Source organism: Dreissena polymorpha, chromosome 3, assembly GCF_020536995.1.
Source record: "Dreissena polymorpha isolate Duluth1 chromosome 3, UMN_Dpol_1.0, whole genome shotgun sequence".
NCBI classification, from domain to species: domain Eukaryota; kingdom Metazoa; phylum Mollusca; class Bivalvia; order Myida; family Dreissenidae; genus Dreissena; species Dreissena polymorpha.
In genome coordinates, this window is record NC_068357.1 from 125,861,985 (window position 1) to 125,879,746 (window position 17,762).

A 17,762-nucleotide genomic window follows, 5' to 3' on the forward strand; every position below is an offset into this window, starting at 1 on the left:
AAACAATATACCCACTCTTCTTCGAAGAATAGGGCATAAAAACAACAATACAATATCACTGAAGAAAATTAGTTGTGCTTGAAACATTTTAAAACTCGTATTCATTACCTTTTCTAACGGACATAGCGGGTCAGGCGGTGGAGGTGATAGCCATGAGGTGGAGAGATAATTCTTGAAATCTGTGCAGTTCAATATTATGTTTATCACCGCATTAAAGTCTGATTCCTGAACCGATGACACATTAGCGTATCCTTGTGGAGGCAGAAAACATTTCGCTATTTCCCACCAGTTTGATTTCCAATCATGTCTTTTAGTGTTTTTCCATGATGGACCACTGAATCGGTGAAGTGATATTATAGCTTTTTCATAACTGCTGCACGTTCCAAGTGCTGCGTGGACCTTTTTCATTGTGTTCTCAACAAAGTTAGTCAGTCCTTCCTTTGTCACATTGAGGGCTATGAACGCCTTGAACCAGTTGTTGGTCTCCTTGTCGGCAAATATCTTGGTACCGGTATTGGCAGGCATCGTCACGAGGATGCATACACCTTTAAGATTCAGCAGTTCGTTTGTGCACGACCATAGGGTAGAGGTAATTATGACAATACCTCAGTTTTATTATCAAAACGAATTCTCTGATCGGGTTTCAGTCCGAGTATGTTCTTTTGGTTGCCATCCATTTTCCATCTACAAGTAAATAAGTATAATTTACAAAACCCATACGTTGCATATACACAGTCATGTCACATCAACATAAAGCTTGTCATTTTATCACAACCAGTATGTGTGTAAAACCACAAAACTACATTAGAAACAAAATGGAATTTATTAAATTTTTGTATTTACATATTTATAAACGTTATAACATGATAATGCTTTTGTTAATATCTGTTAGTTATGTTTGTTTGTGTTCTTTTAAACTGGCTAACTTTTTTCAACAAAATATAAATTATCATTATGATTCGGAATAATTGTTTATACAAAATAAAAACGCCAACTCCACAATATGTATAAATGATATATTTTATTAATCAGACTGTGCACATGCGACAATATACATAATTTTACTTGTTTTGCTCATACACAGCTTTAGTTTTACTGAACAAAACTACTACAACTACAGAACGGGATTAAAGTCGTTCCGCGAACTACAAAATATATTTAAGTATCCTTGGCTTATGTGTAAAATTATACCTACGCTTTGCTAAACTGAAATCTTCGGAAACATAAATAGGTTTTATTCCAGAATACATAAGGCCGTAAGCCCATGAGTACACATACATATAATAATCAACAGTGGTAAAAGACATACAAGCATGTAAATTACTATTTTACGCAATATAAATTAACAATTTATATGAACGAACAGTTGTTTTACTATGAAACAAAAATCATTGTCAACTGAACATTGTTGCAATGTCATTTTTATTTCACATATGAATCGATCTATGACACTAAATACGTCCTCAATCATATACATTATACATTTTATAATAATGCTGGTCTGCACATAATTTGAATGCAATACTTTCATATGTGTTCTGTTGTGTTCTTGCACAAAAACATTTTTCTCTGTTTAGCCCCAAATTTAACCCCGAGCTAGGCCTCTATTCAAGCTTACTTTATCTAAAGTTCCATCAAGATTGTTTGATGCAAACTGAAGTTATTGAATGGAACCATTTAATATAGAGCAGGTGACTTTAATTTGTCAAATTCGGGATAATTCAAGGGCCATACTTAAGGCGTGCATCAGGCGATATGGCTTGAAATAGATTTTGGTCTAGATATAATGCCCATATACATTGTCCAACAATTTGCAGATGCTAAGATTACAGCTATTTGAATAAGTGGAAACGGTTAATTTTGTCCTTTTTTAAATTCAATGGCCATAATTCTTAAGCGCTTCATGTGATCTGGCTGGTTATCAAACCTGGTCGAGATATTATGACCACAAAGTTTCATAATGATAAGATGTAAACTTGTTTTAAACTTATGGATCATCACTTTTCTTGAAATAATTACGTCTCCCCCGAGTTTGAGACTGAATTAGGTGGGGCCAAAATCTAGGTCAGTAGGTAAAATTTCAGACAAAGCTTATGAACACTCTAGATGCCACATTTACTACCAAATATTTATGAAACTTGCTTAAAATGTGTGTCTCAATCAAAAGTACCCGTACCTGTGCACTTTGAAAAATTGTGCGAAAAAAAACCTGAAAATGGGAAAATTTGCATAGTGAAATCTTCAAATTGGGAATGTTGGGGTATTTTTAATAGCTTGGTTCTTTAGTTCACAAACCCTTTGAAACATTTTGTCACATGCCTTTATTGGTGAAATGTTAAGTTTCAGTGCTCATTTCAGACTGACACTCTTAATCGGAGACATTATTCAATAAACAAAGATCCTTACTGATGCACGTCTAAGGCATTGTTTGAAACTGACTCGGATTGGCCATCATCAACAGTTTTAGTTGTCTGAAAGCCATACTTTGACAACGGCATTCATCCATGAGGCTGATGTCTTCGTTTATTTTTATGTAAACATTTGTAGTTGGTATCTGTTAACAACAAAAAAGTAACAATGCTAGTAAACATTTCATAAAGTTTTAATAAATGCATATAATCATTTTTGTTTGAAAAATCTTTATAAATGTGAACTTGACTTCTGTATCTACTTTTTGATAATTGGGTCCTTGTCTTATTCTTGCTGAAAAAAAACAACAACAGTGAATCAGGTTTATTTGTAAATAAACAGTTTTCTTGTTGTATTTTGCTTCGTTTTTCTATAAATATTTGGCAAATTTTAAGCTACACAAATATACATATCATTCACTGTGCTCGACTTTGGATATAACGACTTGGTATAAATAACGCTGACCTTTTTTATACACCAATATAGTTTCTTTCAAATAATAATGTTTGATGTAAGATTTAATATAAAAGGATTATAAATGATGTCGATGGATCAGCGGTAGCGGTTGAAAGACTGGTTTTGTTGACTGAACTGTTAGCTTCTTCAGTGGCTATCTTGCACAGACATGTACGATTTTTTTTAAATTATCAATAATCATAGCTTTGTAAAAAATGTTGTAGAAAATGGCCCTGTTAAAGAAAAAACAAAAAACATGCAGTTACACTACAAGTTCTTATTATTATTGCGTCAAAAGTCATTATCTACTATGCTTTGTCTTTGACACAGATCAAACAATTTCAAAATTATACATTGTTTAATATTAATTTTTACTACTGTAATAGAGTGTCCCAATATGCCAATTTCAATACACAAGAATGTTTTACATATGCATCATTGTACAGTGACATAGCAATTTATTGATATAATTATCAATAAATCAATTAGCTGTTAACTTAATGTCATCTAAATAATAATAGTATAATATGTGTATCAGATACATTATTATCTGATAGTATTATTATACTATTTTTTTAAATATATTTTTTATATAAAATAACATTAAACAATTATCTTACAACCTCTGAAGGTAATAATAGTTAAAGTCAAAATTGGGACCAGGGTCTGTTCAGTTTTCACATGTTTGGTACAGCCCATTTACTTATATTAGCATACCATGATTGATCTGCTATTGTCTTAATAAATGATTCCCTTCAATGTGTTGCACATTCATAAGCACAAAACCAAAGTAAGATTGTTTTTTGAAGGAATAAATATTATTGAATGGATATACATGTAATAACAAGACTATTGCCAAGCAATAATGTCCTCTACCAGCTCCACCATGTCAGATTTTTTTTATTTGTTGCCATAGCAACCAGAAGTTTTGACGTAGCAACGAAACGAAATGACGTGCATAATGTTCATATTACAATCTGTCCATATTTCAAGTTTCATAAAAAAATGTGAAGAACTTTCAAAATTATCACAGGATCCAGAAAAGTGTGACAGACTGACTGACCGACAGACAGAGCGCAAACCATAAGTCCCCTCATGTGAAACCAGTAGGGGACAGTTATAAGCCTATACTTTTGACTTACTTATAATAATACAATTGGCCGCGTACAATGTTCAATCTCGTTTTCCAAACTAGCCCAGACATAAACAACACGATCTGTACATGTCATTGTCAGGAAACAAGCAGAAACTGAGAGGAGATTCAGACTCAATGATTGCGTTTCAAGTTTCAAACATTGTTTAAGACGCTATGTTCAAAATATCATCTTAACTTATTCACTTTAAATATAAAATCATCATTTAATGCGATACCTTACCTTGAACATCAAACTGATCCGACTTGTGTTTTTATCCGGTAATGGTAACTTGACTGTAAGTACGTTTATGTCGTTCAAAACATCTTCAATAATAACTATCACGATAAGAAAGTAAATGTAAGAGTAATTGTTGTCATTACAATCAACTGTTTCTGTGTGTTAATACGGCTCGATTGGTCATTGTCTGCTTGGGTACTACTTACATGTACCCCGGGTACTCTTAAGTATACTTACATGTACCCCGGGTACGGTAAATATACTTAATCGTACCCGGTCGATATAAGACTGTACCCAAGTATTTCCGCCCCAAATCCGATGTCGTAAAACGCGCTACCGATTATCTTAAATAAAACTTTTCTTTTAAAAAAATCTGCATCAACATGCTTTTTGAGTACGAGTTTCGATAGAATAGATGCCATTTTACAGAAAATAGTGTATAGAAAATAGTGTGAGGGTGTGGTGGTTATTTGTGAGACGATCTTAAAAAAAAAAAAAAATAGGGGGGGGGGAGGGGTTCGGGGGGGGAGGGGTTCGGGGGGGGGGGGGCACGGGCGATGGTTTGGGTGGAGTCTATTTTGGTATGCCAGGTAAGAGTAGTTTTGTCAAAGTATCAATCAAATCTAATCATAAATAAAGAAGTTATGGCAATTTTAGCGAAATTTAATAATTTGACCTTGAGAGTCAATGTCATTCAAAGGTCAAGGTAAAATTCAACTTGCCAGGTACAGTAACCTCATGATAGCATGAAAGTATTTGAAGTTTGAAAGCAATAGCCTTGATACTTAAGAAGTAAAGTGGATCGAAACACAAAATTTAACCATATATTCAAAGTTACTAAGTTAAAAAAGGGCCATAATTCCGTAAAAATGACATCCAGAGTTATGCAACTTGTCCTTTTACTGTACCCTTATGATAGTTTGCGAGTGTTCCAAGTATGAAAGCAATATCTATGATACTTAAGGGGTAAAGTGGACCAAAAGTATAAAGGGCCCATAATTCCGTCCAAATGCCAGTCAGAGTTACATAACTTTGCCTGCACAGTCCCCTTACGATAGTTAGTAAGTGTTGCAAGTATGAAAGCAATAGCTTTGATACTTAAGGAATAAAATGGACCTAAACACAAAACTTAACCAAAATTTTCAATTTTCTAAGTATAAAAAGGGCACATAATTCAGTCAAAATGCACGCCAGAGTTATCTAACTTTGCCTGCCCAGTCCCCTCATGATAGTAAGTAAGTGTACCAAGTTTGAATGCAATAGCATTGATACTTTCTGAGAAAAGTGGACCTAAACGTAAAACTTAACCGGACGCCGACGCCGACGCAGACGCCGACGCCGACGCCAAGGTGATGACAATAGCTCATAATTTTTTTTCAAAAAATAGATGAGCTAAAAAATAGCCGACAACGACCGATTTAGCGTTAAATTTCCAGGGTACGATTAAGTATATTTACCGTACCCGGGGTACATGTAAGTATACTTAAGAGTACCCGGGGTACATGTAAGTAGTACCCGAGCCGACAATGACCAATTGAGCGTAAATACGACCAAAGAATCGAGAACGTTGTTTTCCAAATAGATTCATCACTCAAAGAGAAACTGCTCAAAAGTAGTGCGGTGTTAACTCCGCCCACAACGGGAAATAACTTAATTTCTTATAAAAAGGCAATCTCCTACGCAGTGGTTTCCCTTATTCTAGAAGAGAAAACAGTACATACATTCAAGTGTAAACAATCGTAATAGTGATTTCTACATGTAGATCTAGTAGAAATCAGTGATACAGAAAAATCCCCACCAATCTCCCCTTTTGTAACTTCTGTTGAAAGATGATGACTTATAACGGGGATTTATGTAATTATACATTCGCCCGCCAAATCCACCATAATTACGCCCTTAACCCTTTGCATGCTGGGAAATTTGTAGTCTGCTCAAATGTCGTCTGCTGAATTTCTAAAATAAGCATTTTCTTAGATTTTTTTCAAAGAATACTACCAGAATAGCAAACAGTTTGGATTCTGATGAGACGCCACGTTCTGTGGCGTCTCATCTGGATCCAAACTGTTTGCAAAGACCTTTAAAATTCGGTTCCAGCGCTGAAAGGGTTAAAGGTCATCGGTATGATTGTTTTCGGCATTGCATATATGTTAATGTGAAAATAATAATATTAATATGAATTATTAAGCACTCTTGACATCATAAATTGCCTCTTAGTGGGGATTTCGGTAATTTTAAACAAGAACATAAACCCGCGCCGGTACCGAAATCCCCGCTATAGAAACCTTCAAGTGTCAAAAAAATATTAGAGTGCTTTTTATGGTAGAACTCAGGGTAACGTTCAGTCTCCCATTTGGTTTCGTCTGTTGGAAAATAATGACATATAGCTGTGATTTCGGGCGTTGCGTGAAGCTATAGATGCGAATTAAATTATACATAATTAAAAGCTGATACTATTCTTTCAGCTTGATTTATAAATCCTTTTCCATCGCGCCAATACATTCATTGTATTAATAGTAGTTGTAGTAATGTAGTAGTAGTAGTAGTAGTAGTAGTAGTAGTAGTAGTAGTAGTAGTAGTAGTAGTAGTAGTAGTGGTAGTAGTAGTAGTAATAGTAGTAGTAGTATTAGTAGTAGTAGTAGTAGTGGTAGTAGTAGTAGTGGTAGTGGTAGTGATAGAAGTAGTAGTAGTAGTAGTAGTAGTAGTAGTAGCAGCAGCAGCAGCAGTAGCAGTAGCAGTAGTAGTAGTAGTAGTAGTAGTAGTAGTAGTAGTAGTAGTAGTAGTAGTAGTAGTAGTAGTAGTGGTAGCAGCAGCAGCAGCAGCAGTAGCAGTAGCAGTAGTAGTTGTAGTAGTAATATTGTGAAGTGCGCGTGCAATTGAACGTTGAGTTAAGCGAGAGGTACGAGTTAAATTACACATTATTAAAAACTGATACTATTCTGTCAGCTTGAATTGTGCTTACATCATTAACTCAATAGTGTCAAATTATATAAGATGCGCGAGCCATTGCACGTTGAGTGAATACTGCATGAGCAAGAGGTGTGAATTATATCTCATATTATTACAAACTGTTATTATTATTTCAGTTTGAATTGTGCTGACATCTTTAACTCTATATAATCAATTTATATAAATAAGAACAGCACGCGCTGACTGGCAGAATATTATTCTACAATTGCTAAAGTAGTATTAAATTGTTCGGTGATAGCTATATCTAACGTTTTGCGATGATAGAAAAGATCAACATGTGCCTTATAATGCACGATGGTAGGGAAAAGGCGGATTGAAAACTGACAAATAGGACAACAATCTGTACTGTGTGATGCTACAGTAAAAAACGGAAATCTTAGCCGTCGGGGGAAATGGCATCACAACAACATCAAAAGTAAAAGAGATTGTGGAAAGAATAACATTAATTGTCAATTAAATACATCAAAATTGCTGTAAGCACGTGTACAGTCCAACCCCTACTTCCGGTCACCCCTTATCGCCGGTCGCCCCGTGTAGGCGGCCGGTCTGTGCCGCGATCGTCACTATATAAAGCACCCCTCTTAGGCGGTAACCCCGTTTCTCCGGCCAGCGGCCAGCAATTTCGCATCCCAAATGTTAAATTTCCGCCATATGAGTGGTCTTGCGCGAGTAAGTCAGTCATGTACATTGGCAAAATTACACCGACGCAACGGCGATAAAATCGATACTTACTTCCAGTCTGCGGTTTAGGCTCTGTAGTGCTGAAGCGTGATGTGTGATAAACATTTTGACAGCCAGTTTGCAAATTGCAATCAATAAGCGGCGGATTATCGGGTTGTTATCGGGTTAAAAGCGACCGTTTGATCTTTTTGTTTATTATTTATTATAACTGGAAAAGAGATTATTAATTTATAATTTATTATTTGTAGTTGTTGAATCATACTATTTAAATCACACATTATGAAATTATCGGCCGATTAAAAGTTAAAAAGAACAACGAAACTTTAAGCCGTAATCAACTGATCTACATGTTCTCTGTGCTACAAAGTTTTTATCCAAAAATCAATACACGCACGCTTTTCACGTGACATTGGACAGTAAACAATTCTACTATCTGCAAGAACTATCAAAATATAACAGTGTACTTACGAAGCAGGATGATATGGAGTATGTATTTATGTGTCCTTTACTTTAAACGCAAATATGATGAACTCGACCTCCATACCACGGATTTCAATACAAATGCGCCGTTTCCACCCACTCACGTGAACAATTAAAACCACACAATCAGGTGACAAAACCACGTGATCAGTCAGCTGGTTACTTGTTGGTCAAACGGAATTACGCTATTAAATAAATTGTCGTTGTTTCGTGTAAAACTGGTTTATCTGCTTACTGTCTTAAAAGTGTGTACAACAGTTTGATGCTCAACGTCCTTGTTACAATCTAATCAGCACGATGATAAAATGCGGCAATCGTGATACATTTCCTCCGTAAGAGAGGCTCGTGTCTAATGGCAAAGACCTATAGATAACATGTTATCTATAGGTCTTTGCTAATGGTCGCCATCATGGCTTATATTACTACTTTACTACCGAAAAGGTTCAGTCTATTGTTCAAAGACTGTATACGACATGCGTTGAGCCAGCGCCAAACTTTCTACCGAAACTTTGCTATAAATAGCATTGCATACGTTTATTTGTGATTTACTTTTCTAACACTATTTAATCACGTTATTTTGCACTTTTGAAAATTAAATTACGGTGTTTTGAAACCAACCAAACCATTGGTGGTTACGCATGCGCAATTAATTTCCTTCTATATTACATATATAATATTTCAAGTTCGATATCAATTTTTACCATGATCAAGCAATGACCCACTATATCATCATACATCATTGTAAAGATAAATGCATAATCGTTTTAACAAATGGATGTCATTAAATTCTATACGTTGTAACTCAAAATATTCACCTTAGAATAGGCACACCGGTTTTGACAGCTGTGCAGGCGACCATTTTGGGCTCAAATAGTATGACCTACTTTCATAGCCGGGAACCATCAACAGAAAAAGTAGAGCACAAAAATAGCTTTTTTTCTTATTGCTTACAAAGATACCTTCAAATTGATACAAAACATTCCATTTGCAATGTATTTTACAAATCCTATGCAGCATGCACTGAACAATGCGTGCTAACTATCAAACTGACTGCATGTAACCCTACGAACAGCACCCGATTGTATAAACAGTTAAACCGGCGGTTAACCACATACCGGCGGTTAAAAGTCGGTAACATGTTGGTTACTGGTCGGTAAGCGTTTGTATAAAATTTGGTTAGTTTTACCGATCGGTTAAAACCCAGTTAAAACATACCCTGCTTCCCTAGGTGGGAAAGTACAAGTAACCGAGAGGTAACTTACACAAAATGGCCGCGGCGCGCGACATTATAAAAGCTTACCATCGACGACCTTCACAATTTCGACGAGTAAATCACAAATTGCAGCGACTGACACTTTATTTGACTTAATTTACAGGGCAATACGATTTCCGACTTCGGACGACGAATTTAAGGATGCACAGAACGCGTTTCTTATATTCTGTTATGGGTATGCCGTGTGTGATCCGATGCATCAATGGCGCCCATGTTAAACTCATTTCTCCGAGAACAGGGAACAACAAAAGTACAAACAAAAAAAAAACACGTTCGAACTAGTATCTTAACTTTAATAATCCTTTAAAATCCATAAATAATCCATTTAATTCAATAATTGACGAGTTTGCATCTAGGGTCTTTGATAATTATTTTAGCATAGTTAAATAAAGACCCTTATGCCATCATATCATTATATTCAAATGAGAACTCAATAAACTTTCTCCTTCGTCACACGCTACGTCATGTACTCTATGTACATCACTGCTGTTCACATGAACCGGAGCAGTTTATCAAATGTGTCGTGTTCTGAGAAAAATGGGCATAATGCATGTGCTTAAAGTGTCGTCCCATATTAGCCTGTGCAGTTCGCACAGGCTAATCAGGAACTACACTTTCCGCTTTTATGACATTTTTTGTTAAAATGAAGTCCCTTCTTAGCAAAACTCAATTTTTAGCGGAAAGTGCCGTCCCTGATTAGCCTGTGCGAACTTAACAAGCTAATCTGGCACGACACTTTACGCACATGCATTATGCCCAATTTTCTCAGAACACGACACAAATAATAGCCGTTGGGGAACTCGGTTGCATTTGCAGATTGCTGCATACAAAGATATATTTAAACTTGAAAAATGTGTTATTTGTCTATGGTAAATTCCCTTATTGTAGAAGAACGTAAGTAAGTTTATTGTAAACATAAGCCAAATTAGAAGAATAGTCTAGCATGTTACGACGACCATGTATAATTTTTATGTTACATCTAGAACAACTAGAAGAATAACCGTCTTTGTAAGCACTCTCTTGCAGTTTGGAAGCACAAGGGATTCCGCTATATGATGCAAATCCCGACATCATTATCAATTTGTCCCTGGTCATTTTTATGAACTCATAGTAAAATTTACACTTCATTTTATTGTGAATTCATTTGTAAATTAATTTGATAAAAAAATACATGTCGCTGTTTATAAGCGTGAAACTTCGCGCGAAAATTACGTCATTAGAAAATGCATTGTGGGAATGTTTTGGTTAAAGTTACCGGTGGTTAAATTCCACTATGCGCGGTTAGGTTACTTTGCGGTATATCGTGTTTATACAATCGAGTTACCTTGAAGGTTACTATACCTGAATAACCGCAAACTTACCAAGGTTTGAATGTTACCGAGCGTTAACTTTAACCAGCGTTTATAAAATCGGGTGCAGGAGTTCCGGTTTTGGGTTGTGTGACCTGTTGCATAATTTTCGCGCGCTTTTGTCGGGACAAAGGAAATACACGAGGACTTTTTGGATGCTAGAATTTGTAAACGTCTCGTTAACATAAAACAATCAGGAGTGTGTTTCGGATTACAAATTATTACGGTATTCTCATTTGGGAATTAAACAAATTATTTAAAATTGTTTTTTATTTACAATGATTTCAATATATTAACTTTGATAAAACCCTTTACGCGGCGAAAAAATGTTTTTATAATTTATGCATGAAAAGCACGATTGCCAGGAGGATTACACCCGGTTGCTATTACCAGTCTCTTAAGTAACTGGCCACGATTTTATCGTGAAGGAGATCACTGTCGGGACCAATTCGTGCGGTAGGTATTACAAAGCCATAAAACTGCAATAAACCAATTAAATTATCGATTGATAGTGACACGGAAGTTATTCACGCATAACTGATTCACAACTGTTCCCATCTTAAGTGCAGCGGGGCCATACAACGCGCATTGTAAACAATGAATCATGAGAATGAATCTTTTTCATTGACTTGATTCTGATGATGATAATATTGATGATGATTAGAAAGTCTACAGTGTTTTTGTGGATGAAATATTCGGCGTTATTCGGCCCCATTCCCCCATCTTTAGAGAATATATTTTTCCCCAAAATATTTCTTAAAATTCCCCTCTCGGAAGTGTTATTCAATTTTAATCAATACCTCATATAAATACGTCTTTCGTTACGAATTTACAACAATTTTCCTGAACTGCATCCGCATGTTTACTTTATTTTAGCCTTTACCGCAAACCGTACGTAGTTCACTTATCACGACTTTCGCTTTACGACATCTACCGCAAACAATACGTATTCCAACATGTTGGTTACGCATGCGCAATTAATTTCCTACTATATTACATATCAAATAGTTGAAGTTCGATATCAATTTTTACCATGATCAAGCAATGACCCACTATATCATCATACATCATTGGAAAGATAAATGCATAATCTTTTAAAAAATGGATGCCATTAAATTCTATACGTTGTAACTCAAAATATTCACCTTAGAATTGGCAAACCGGTTTTGAAAGCTGTGCAGGCGACCATTTTGGGGTCAAATAGTATGACCTACTTTCAAAGCCGGGAACCATCAACAGAAATAGTAGAGCACAAAAATGGCTTTTTTTCTTATTGCTTACAAATATATCTTCAAATTGATACCAAAACATTCCATTTGCAATGTATTTTACAAATCCTATGCAGCATGCACTCAACAATGTGTGCTAAGTATCAAACTGACTGCATGTAACCCTACGAACAGGAGTTCCGGTTTGGGGTTATATGACATGTTGCACAACAACAAAAGCAATCGTAAAAAAATGACAATTCTGTTTTAACTTAAAAATAAATTGATATTCTTTTCAAACAAGTACAACTTAAAAGTCAATCTTCTTCAATTGCCGGCAGTGAAACGCCAGAAACGTCCGGTCAAGAGAGTGTTGAAAGACTGTTTAGTTTGCTCAACCTGCTTTGCACGCCACAGAGAAACAGGCTTGGGGAAGCTACACTGAAGTCCCTGATCAGACTATTAGATAATAGAAAACGCCTAATATATGTCCTGTACACGCTGACCATGTAATTCAAAATAGATTTTGCACATACCGTGCTATCGAAGAATGTAACTATTAAACGTGCGTTGTTTTGCTCCAAGGTGTGCAATGTATAGTAAACGCTAAGAGAAAGACATTGTTGCATATCTACGCAAAATGTGTACACAAATATAGTGTACAAGCCCTGGTAATGCAATTCCAAATAGATATTCTACATTACGCACCATCTACAAATAATTGTTTTAAATCGAAATAGATATTTCGCATATTTGGTTAATGCTACGTATTATGTACCGTTGCATTCTTTCACACGCCTTAGACTTGATAACGGATTACACTCACTCGGTAAAATGCAACGTTGAACGTCTGCGTATAATTTATACACATATTTCCATAGCCCTAGTCAGTTATTTTCAAAAAGATATTGCAAAATCCGCGGTTTCTGCAAATATATCCCAAATTAAACATGGTACATGCGTTGTTTCTGCCCCGAAGTGCATTATATAACTCATTCAGACGCCTTTAACTTGGCAAGACGACGTTGCACATCTTACAATAATTCATCTCAAGTTCAAATAGACATCGCATACGAGCTGTTAATGCATATAAGTGCATTATATCACTCAGTCGCACGTCTTATGAATAGTCTACACTCATTGGTAATGTAATTCAAATAGATATTGCACATTACGTGGTATCGAAAAATAAATCCTAATAGATATTGTTCATAACGCGCTATCGAACCAATATTCTCCAAATAAGTATTGCACATATTTGGTTAATGCTCGTTGTGTATCGTTGCATTAATTCGCACGCCTTAAACTTGACAACGCTTGTAAAAAGACAACGTTGTACGTCTGAGAATTATTTATACAAACATACACCCTTGTCAATATAGATCCAACTAGATCTTACTCAATCCATGGTTTCTGCAAATAGATCTCCATATTACGGAATCCGGATAGTTCAATCTGTAATCACCAAGGGCGACACTAGACACACGAACCGATACACGATACTTTGCGCGACAGTCGCGGCGACGCACGATATTTTGCGCGATTGTCGAGGCGACGCCCGATATTTTGCGCGACTGTCGCGGCTACGCACGATATATTTAACACGATATATCGCCTTTTGGGCTACCCACACAAAGGTGATATATCGTTTTAAATATATCGTGCGTCGCCGCGACTGTCGCTCAAAATATTGTGTAGTTCCATACACAATGTAACGACAACAACAGAAATTGTCAAATTATTGAATCGTTTCGCGTTGCAACGCTTTATAATTTTCAGGTTTTCAAATCGTCAAAAGTTTCATTTAATGGATGTTTTAGAGCATGGATAATGTGTAGTATTGATGTTTCCTCACAAATATCATAACTAAAACGAAAATTTTCTAATTTTAAACAACTTTTTAAAATTTTGTCAATTTACCAAAACGTGAAAAGGCCCCTTTAAACATTCATACCATACTGGTGTTGTAAATAATGTTTTTAATGCATATTCCATTATGAGTGTAAGTTTAATGCTCTGTAGTGTATTTTTGCACACATTCACACGCCTCACACTTGACAAATGATCATACCCGCCCGTGGAAAGACAACGTTGCACATCTTAGTACAATTTATATACATATATTGCCAAAACATCATTGTACCAAATAGATATTGCACAATCTCCATATGTGTTGCTTCTGCTCGGAAGTGCATTGTATGACTCTTTCATACGCATCAAACTTGGCAATACAACGTTGCACAATTTAGAAGAATTTATAAAAAAAATATACATAATCTGCCCGTTTACGTCGTTGTCATGTTATTCCAATAGATATTGCATATTGCGTACTATAGCAAAATGCACGTTTAAATAGATATTGCATTTGTACTACTTAGGCTAGTTGTGATTGAAAAAGGAACTTTTTAATTCGATCACTTGCAATATGTATGCGTGTATACGTTGGTCATGTAATTCCAATTCGATTTTGCACATTCCGTGCTGTTGAAAATTATTACTCCAAATAGATAATACACGTGCGTTTTTTTTGCTCCGTGGTTTGTTGTATGAGTTATTAACACACCTTTAACTTTACAATGGTAAATAATCGCTAAGAGAAAGTCATCGTTGCACATCTAAGCAAAATGTGTACACATATAGTCTTTACATCCTGGTCATGTAATGCCAACTAGATATTGCACATTGCGCGCTATCGAAAAATATAAAACCAAAAAGATGTCGCACATATTCTGTTAATGTCCCGTAGTGTATTGTTGCACTCATTCACATGCCTCATACTTGACAATGGATTGAACCCGCTCGGGGACAGACAACGTTTCGCGTTTGAGTATAATTTATACACATGTATTGCCAGATACCCTCTTCAAAGATAGTGCACGATTCATGGTTTCGGCACATATATATCCAAATAGACATGACACATGTATTGTTTCTGCTCTACAATAATTATTTAGAATAAACAAAACACAATTTTAATTTATATACATTTATTTTTATTACACCATAATGTTATAATATGCATCTAAATCATAAATACTTTTTTCAAGAATATACAGACAGAAAAAAACTTTGAAAATAAAATAAAAATAATGATAAATAAAAAAATAATAATATCTAAATCATTAATACTTTTTTTCAGCAATATCTTTATCTCAGTGTATCACATCTGTTATTTAAGTTTTATTACTATTGTAGTAACCATAGTATTTCACTTATCTATTGATATATCTATTTGATTAGCAGTGCATAAAATGCACGCAGTGTTATGTCTCTGATATTGACAATGAAGCAAATCTGCCCTTATATTGCTGCAAATTTGTTAAGCTTTATAGCATCTAACTGGCCACAACTCATAAACAGAGGGTTTAATATACAAAAATATTCGTCAGGGTCTGTAGATTTCAGAACAACGTGTCGTTTTTCTGGAAAGTGCTGGAGGGCTTAGAAATCCAAGATGGCGTCCAAGATGGCCGCCGTTTTATGATTCAATTTCTAATAAAGATGAATTGAATACGTCTATTGAACACCTAAATGTACTGACTTTAATATCTGATAGAAGTAATCCATTGATATAGGGCTTCTACCAAACAGATCACCAAGGTCACCAAAGGTCAAGGTCAAGGTCATTTCATGGTCAAAATGGAAAAATAAACGAAAATTTGAGTATTGACATATCATTTTCTTTTTTAATTCAAATGCTTTACATTTGCTGTGATAACTAACCTCTTTATTATATAGCCACATTTACAAGCTTCATTTTAAACAAAAGTAAATGCCTAAATTTGTGTTGGTAACCATGGTATCCAAGACTACATACGCTATGTGGCCATTTTCCTGGTTCGTGGAAAGTCATTTGGCATTATAACATCAAGTTTAATAAGTTTGCTTTTAATCTTTAATAAATACTTTAAGACTTATGAAGGCAAATGTAAAGAACAGCTATGCAGTGTTCCATGTATCATATTTATTCAACAATCAAATCTAACCAGGTATTAGTGCTTGATACAGACTCATAAACGTTATTTACAAATATTGTAAATAATGAGGTTTTACATTGTATTTACCAATAATAAATGATGCAAAAAGCAAATTATGTTTTCAACTTACAAACACTGAAAAACATATCCTGTAAACCAGGAAGTGACTGACTGTCAAACGTCCTACTTGTTGCTTTCGGAAGTCGTGAAATCCTTGTTGACTCGGCTGGCGCACTGCTGACCAACATGCCTTTAATCGCATGAGTCGTCCTTTTACCATCAACTGTTCGCTCATTCAGATTCCAGTTATCAGCAACTGCCACTACAAGCTTCCCCCTTTGGTCTCTATGTAGTATATTGTCTGGTACAATACCTACAGAGTCTGTTATTTTGTGTGATGCAATGTTCTGATGGGCTGCTGATGTCAAGAATAACCGAAGATCTGGATGTGAGATGGAATAAACAAGAGAGTACATATCTTCAATCAGATGGCGGCTGCCAAACTCGTTGTTGAGGTGTATCCCTAAGTCCAGGTGTTTAGGGGATGGGTTTTACGTGACAAGTGTAGTTAGGTCACAAGCAACAGCTAGACATCTTGTAATGGTCCTCTCAGAAGCTTCCTTGTAGCATTTTTGTCATGTAACCAACACACTTCCTTGTAAAGAAGAGGCTCCACAAACTGCTTCTGATCTGACAATTTGATTTCTTCTGGAGCGTAAAAGAAGTCATCAAATTTAGGATTATTCTCTATAATTCGTCTTCTCAAAATACCCCTCGCCTTATGAACTACAGCTTCATCTGTGTCGTCCTCTGACTCTGGTAGTTCATCGTTTGAACACTCATTGTCATCTTGAATGACCTGTTCCAACTCCTTTGACTTTTTGACAGCATCATTAATAGTCAAACTAGACGAACAAACTATGTCAGGCTTTTCTTGCTGATGAATAAAGGATACCTCTGGCCATAATTTTTCAAACAACTTTTTCAACTTTGAACTTTTATAAGAGTTTGCATCATTTGAACATCCTTTTGATTCAGGAATTTCAACAAAACGCTTTTTAATGTAGGAAAGAAGAACATCTTTTTATCAACAACAATAGAATGCTCAAATTCATTTTTAATTATCTCATCAATTATTGTGTATGAAATTGTTTGGTTTTTAGAAGTGGCCTTAATGGTTGTCAGCCCGGTAAATGCATAAGTATTACACTGGTAGAATTTAGTCAAACAACCTTTTTTCTATGATATCGAGCCTCAATGGCTACAAGATCACCATTTGGAACACTTGACAATCTGTCAATAATGGCTACATCATTTATTGCAGTAGCAATATCTTACACTTTGCGATATATAGAGTTAGAGTCTGAAGATATAGAAGTTTTAACTAGGCCAAACAAAAAAAATGTGTGTTTCGGGTAACCCGACCCTACCTACGATTTGGGTCCCGACCCTACTTTTTTTCGTCTTGTAAAAAAAAAGATCTCTGAAAAAAATAGTGCCCGAAAATAACCGCGCATTTGCCACTTCCGCTATCGTTATCAATCATCCGATTTTACGCCCGGCAATTATCGATTGCACACTATAATACA

General features: G+C 35.5%; 2 protein-coding genes across 3 annotated transcripts in view; one reads left to right on the top strand and one right to left on the bottom strand.

The window, feature by feature from the left end:
• LOC127871334 (uncharacterized) overlaps positions 1–17,762 on the top strand; it is a 176,238-nt gene that overhangs the window by 25,425 nt on the left and 133,051 nt on the right. The gene's annotated exons all lie outside the window — the stretch shown is intronic.
• The window catches only part of LOC127871326 (uncharacterized), a 114,247-nt gene that overhangs the window by 8,280 nt on the left and 88,205 nt on the right, over positions 1–17,762 (bottom strand). Inside the window, exons 1-2 of one of the 2 annotated variants that reach the window (XM_052414133.1) lie at positions 8,355–8,654; positions 109–684 (exon numbers count right to left, since the gene is read on the bottom strand). In XM_052414133.1, coding sequence (XP_052270093.1) covers positions 109–525 — 417 coding nt within the window. In that variant the 5' untranslated portion in view covers positions 526–684; positions 8,355–8,654. Of the gene's footprint in view, positions 1–108; positions 685–8,354; positions 8,655–17,762 lie in introns of those variants that run through there. The other variant, XM_052414134.1, reaches the window with a different exon arrangement.